Source organism: Mizuhopecten yessoensis, unplaced genomic scaffold, assembly GCF_002113885.1.
Source record: "Mizuhopecten yessoensis strain PY_sf001 unplaced genomic scaffold, ASM211388v2 scaffold11169, whole genome shotgun sequence".
NCBI lineage: Eukaryota > Metazoa > Mollusca > Bivalvia > Pectinida > Pectinidae > Mizuhopecten > Mizuhopecten yessoensis.
In genome coordinates this window covers 281,448-287,437 of record NW_018408914.1, presented here as the reverse complement: position 1 = coordinate 287,437, position 5,990 = coordinate 281,448, and the positions used below count along the sequence as shown (strand labels likewise).

The following is a 5,990-nucleotide window of genomic DNA, read 5'->3' as shown; positions in this document are numbered from 1 at the left end:
ACTATTACGACGAGGACGACTAAACATCTATTAGTGGTTCTTTTTTATTTGTTTGAAAATGTGTTGAAATGGAGAAAGTCAACGAAAGTAGGACAGACAATGACTCAGACGACGACTCATTGGCGATAGACAGCGACGAGGACCAGGTAGACGATTCTACTGAAGAAAATGTGATGACAGAAAACCATCGCTTATGGTCTGGGATTTCTGCACGTAAGGAGCATGCTCACCCCAGTAGCTCTGGCATCGGTAACTATTCCGATTATGGAGGGCCGGATACGGAAGACGACCTTGGCATCAACATGGAAAACCGGAATACCCAACGTAAGACTGACACGGACATTCGGATTTTGATAGCCTATCTCAGATCTCTCAACGATTCCCGACCGCCGGAGACGATTCCTCCCCTGGAACTTGACAGGTATCTATCTAACTTCTTCACTATCGTCAAAAAACACGACGGGAATGAGTACGAGCCGGCCAGTCTGAGGGGCATGCTTTGTAGCGTGGAGCGGTATCTGAAGATGAAGAGCTACCAGGCCTCTGTTACCCGCGATGTGGTTTTCGTAAACACACGACACGCGCTCAAATACAAGCAACAGAGGTTACGAGAGCTTGGTAAGGGCAGCAAAAAACCCAATGAACCCTTTGGCAAAGTGACTTTGGACAAGGTCAACCAATTGTTTACCGCACGGGAGATGGGACCATACACACCAATGTCTATCATTAACAGTATGTGTTTCATGTTCATCGTCCACTTCCGTTTGCGAAAGGCGATAGACCACAAGAACCTAGTCTGGGGCGATATTAAACTTCGGGCGGACCAGAGCGGGAAGGAATATATTCTATATGAGCCTATCCTTAGCCGTGGTCAGATCGATGGCGCCACCTCCTCTTCAAACACACAAGCAACTACCGCAAACACCACCAACACCACATCTGCCAAGCCCGAGCAATGTCGTTCATCGTACACGAAGCTTTGTATATGGGCTCAACCAGAGGTACCCGAGCGAGATCCAGTCGGAATATACAAACTCTACAGCCAAAAACGACCTCCAAATATGCAGCACGAAAACTCGCCATTTTATCTTGGTATAACAACTCTCCATCCGTCCCCCGTGCAGGCATGGTATCGGACATGCGCTATGGGCGTTAACAAACTCAGTGATCTTGTCCGCATGATCCGCGACATCACGGGCCTCCCCCGTGCCGCGCTCAACCCCCCGGCCGAGTCCTTACTGTCCGAGAGCTACACGACCCACTTACCCTCCTCATCCGGATCTCCCACATCGCACAACACACTGACTTACATATCACAGTCACCGGAAGCTGACCGAAACATTAACGCGTTTGTGTCTTTTTCCCATTCTGCTAGAGAATCACTCAAAACTGAAAGTGAGAAAAGCACGCCATTGTTTAATTCAAGTTTAAACAGAATCAAGGAGGAGCCAGGATATGTTGAAAAATGTCCAAACGCTACCCTACCCGACAGCTGGTCCCGGGAGGAAGAAGATGATGACTTGAAGATACAGCGGTTACAGCTTCCTGTCTCACAGTCCAAAACATTCTCCCGGAGTATCTCTATTAGTAGTGACACGCGGTCTCGATCTCCCATGGATATTCCCCAGCCTACCCTCAACATCAATTCACAGGGTAAGTACATACCGCCCACAACAGGAGCAAAAGTCCCGGGTAAGTAGACGATTTATAGGTGCATGTACCTCAGCCCGCCCTCAGCACCAGTGTGCCGGGTAAGCACGTGGACATGTTTCTTAGCCCGCCCTCAGCACCAGTGTGCCGGGTAAGCACATGGGCATGTTTATCAGCGCGCCCTTAGCACCAGTGTGCCGGGTAAGCACAGGGACATGTTTCTCAGCCCGCCCCAGTACCGGTGTGCCGGCTAAGCACAGGGACACGTTTCTCAGCTCGCCATCAGCACTAGTGGGCTGGGTTAGCACAGGGCCATGTTTCTCAGCCCGCCCTCAGCACCAGTGGGCCGGGTAAGCACAGGGACATGTTTCTCAGCCCGCCCCCAGCACCAGTGTGCCAGTTAAGCACATGGGTATGTTTCTCAGCCCGCTCTTTAAACGTTGAAAGTGATACTTTTCTGACTAAATGTTATATCTTTACGCGACGAGTGATACCTTTCTGACTAAATGTTATATCTTTACGCGACGAGTGATACCTGTCTGACTAAATAGTATAGCTTTACGTGACGAGTGTTACCTGTCTGACTAAATGGTATAGCTTTACGTGACGAGTGAAACCTGTCTGACTAAATGGTATAGCTTTACGTGACGAGTGATACATGTACCTGTCTGACTAAATGGTATAGCTTTACGTGACGAGTGATACCTTTCTGACTAAATGGTATAGCTTTACGTGACGAGTTATACCTGTCTGACTAAATGGTATAGCTTTACGTGACGAGTGATACTTGTCTGACTAAATGTTATAGCTTTACGTGACGAGTGATACCTGTCTGACTAAATGGTACAGCTTTACGTGACGAGTGATACCTGTTTGAATAAATGTTATAGCTTTACGAAATACATCTTATCATGTTCACATTCTTTGACTTGCAGTCTTATTATTTTGGCTCTCTCCATTGCAATTGTCTTTTAATACGTTTTATACGTTTGAAAAGGTGAATCATTCCTTGAATCCTTTTCTCGATATCATTTTCTTTTCTTTACAACTTTATCTCTTTCAAATACAAACCTAAGCCGGACGCCGAGTGAAACCTGTAATACAATTTTTTGTTTGTTCAAAAACCAACGAAAAACCTCAATCGTTCTATATTAAAAGGTTCACATTTATAACCATGTATTTAACGAGATAGCAAATGTTTTACCCAGTGAATATCTCTGAAACGGACCATTATTTACAGTTTTCTCTGACCCAAAGTTTGCACAAACCTATCACCAGTGGTGCACGCAAGAAAAGGGGTACAGCTATTTAACTGAAATGCTATTTAGTATTTACCAGTAGACAATATCTTTAAATGTCCACTGTAGGTTATATATCTAGACACAGACAATCAGACATTTCGCATAGATTGTTACGTAAGTGGATGAGCATGTTAAAACCACTGAAATTTAGATTTTTGTGTATATTTCTATTACAAATATTATGTGTGTTTTCAATCGGATCACTGCTGCGGTAGTCCGATTAGCTCGGGTTGTTCTTACTGCAAAGCGTTTGATAATATTATAATGTAATATTGAGAATAAGTAGCACGATCGATATAATGGCTACAGATATGTTTAAAAGCACACAATTTTTAAGAACAGCGTATAGCTATACGATGGTATTTCGAGCTGGTATCTAGACGATAGGACAACACAGCATATCATCCCCTTGTGGCTCGGAGGGTTTAGATACTGTCAGGGGGATATACTTGTGGCGAGGTGAAAGGGTCTCTGTACTCACCGCACCTCGCCCCGGATGTTATCGGGACGGCTATCTGATAACCCGTTTCCGACGTTCTGAGAACTTTAGAATCTGTTGGATATCAAGGACGGTTTCTTAATATAGGTCTGAAGATATGGCACAAGTTGAATGACACACATTGTGTGTTGTACGATGTTGTACGATAACGTTCCTATGTATTGTCACTAGAACCAATGGAGACTAGCTTATCGTAGTTATATTGTAGAAATCAGTATTTCACAATTCATACCAAATGTACTTTGTCAATCGTCGAAATGTAAATGATCGCAAAAAAAAAATGTTTTTATTTCACAACTTCTTTAAAATCAGTAAAATATAAACGAATCTTTTGTCCACTTACATAATTGATTATTTCATTATTTTAAAGGTAATCCTGCTACGTTGAGCGTCTCCGTAATGGCGGCAGTCCAAGACGCCAAGTTCAAATTCCGGGAAATGTTGAAAACACTTGATCCCGGAAGTTTGGCAGGATTTGGAGCTTGGCTGAAGCGGATCCAGATATACCAGGACTCAAGCACAGGTTGTTAGCTAGTTGATAGTAAAACCTTTTTGAATGGCTTTATATAGTCATCAGAGAGATTATTGATGATTTGAAATTTAAATAACTCTTTCAAGTTAAGGGAATAATTACATATTTTGATATGTACAGTGACCAATTTCACGAAATTCAAAAGGCACAGGTCTTTAATCTGGTCTACGCAATTTTGGTTTATGAATATACTATCTTATAATAGCTTATCGATCATTTAAGAGCCAGGTCTTTTTTCGGTTTGGTAATAGTAAAGAGTAGCTCAAAAATACTTGTTTTTGTTCTACAGGTGAAATCCAGTGTGAAGAATCAACATCTAAAGACGGAGATGTTTCCAATAAACACAAAATTGATGACGTCACACCGATGGACCTTACTACGACCAGCATCACACTGAACATCACATTGTCGCCAGGCGCCATGTCGGGTGACGGTCCAATCACAGTCACCGCCTCCACAGCCCCCAAGAAAGGCTCGTCGGTCGCGGAGCCATCTCAGAAGTGTACAGCTATAAAGAAGAATGTGGAAGAACCCATTGACAGTACACCTACAGATCGTCTAACTAGTCAAACCAACAAAGCGGCAAATCCGACCGAGACTAACGCGTCATCAACTCAAGGAGATAAACCATCATGGCCGTGTCCATCAAATAAACGGAAACGTTATGCTTCAAGTGATTCGATACATGGACCATCCTGCAAGTTAAACAAGCCATGCCAAAGTATCACGTTAGTTAATAGTCAGGGGGATGGCAGCCGAGAGGTCAACGAAAGAACTGGAACCCAAATACACAGCCACCAACCAAAGAACTACCAAACCAACAGCAACCATATTGTCGGTAACCATGCATATCAAACAAACGGCGATCTGCACGCGAGGAGTAGCAACCCGGTGAACACACCAGTCGACCCAGAAATTCAGAGAAGTTCCCCAGCGGCGTCATCACAATCATTCTCTGGTGCCGTACAGGCCGCCTCCACGACAATAGCGAGGGGTAGGGCGGAGGACACCCTGACTGTGTTCCAGCCAGGTCTGGCCGCGGCAGGCATATCAGTAACCGTCGCCGGGGGCGCTCAAATGCCGACGCCATCCATCCCACAGGCGCATACGTCCCTCGCTCAGCGCCTGGGCTGTAACCCAACTGCGAGGGATCTCAGTATGTTTATCCCCATGCCTCTCCCCTACCCTGGACAAATACCACCAATCATGACAAACCGGATGATGCACAACCCCGCCATGTTGGCTTCTTTTGCAAACTCGCACATACCAGTTTCCGCGCATGCGGGGTACCTCTCACACCAGAGTGTATACAACTCGCTGAACAGAGGAGATAGTACAGGTACAAATACCTCCACAACCAGTACGGACTCAATCAATTAATGTTGTCTCTCAGGATTCAGTCAATAAGTGGACCAGTTTTTAATGGCAGATCTGTGGATGGTTTACATTAACTGCCAGCTGTGTCGAGCATTTCTATGTTTCCCAAATTAAGCCAATCAATTTTTTTTATTTAAATGCACGTTAATTCTTATCGATGCATGGTAAATTTAATCAAAGTACAGTAAAACGAACGACACATTTGTATGTGTTATCGTTATTAACGCTTTCCATGTACAAAAGTAAAGCTACAATAAATGCTACTGTTTTTGAATCAAAGGATAGATGTTGTAAATAATTTTAACCGGACTATAGTTTCAGGAGTTAAGTCATTGCATCACATGACACGTCACATGGACCGAGCCAATGGGTAGAGCTACATGTAGTATTTTACCTTTACTCCCCAGTTCTTACTGTCACTGCCGACGATAGCGTTTTTTCGGAACTTGTGGTTTGAAATGCCAGATAATTTTCTTTTTAGGATCTTGTAAGTAATAAGTTAAGTTTCATGTGGCGTAGGATATGCGCCAATATCGAATGTAGGTCACCGTGACCTGTATTTTACTCATCACTGACTTTGGTCAAACTTTGCATTTAACTTTGCGTTAAGCTTCATTTTTATTAAAGCAGG

At 44.0% G+C, this 5,990-nt stretch overlaps 1 protein-coding gene across 1 annotated transcript; it reads left to right on the top strand.

Moving 5' to 3' along the window:
* LOC110467324 lies at positions 1 to 5,990 on the top strand. The gene is made up of 3 exons (XM_021524421.1): positions 1 to 1,653; positions 3,821 to 3,973; positions 4,272 to 5,990. The coding sequence occupies exons 1-3, from the start codon at positions 69 to 71 to the stop codon at positions 5,360 to 5,362; spliced, it is 2,829 nt and encodes a 942-aa protein (XP_021380096.1). The 5' UTR covers positions 1 to 68; the 3' UTR covers positions 5,363 to 5,990.

Bases quoted from the DNA above. Each gene is read 5' to 3' on its own strand.
- LOC110467324 (XM_021524421.1), top strand. From the start codon at position 69: ATGGAGAAAGTCAACGAAAGTAGGACAGACAATGACTCAGACGACGAC. The intron at 1,654-3,820 runs GTAAGTACATAC...ATTATTTTAAAG, and splicing joins CCTCAACATCAATTCACAGG to GTAATCCTGCTACGTTGAGC. The intron at 3,974-4,271 runs GTTGTTAGCTAG...TTTGTTCTACAG, and splicing joins ATACCAGGACTCAAGCACAG to GTGAAATCCAGTGTGAAGAA.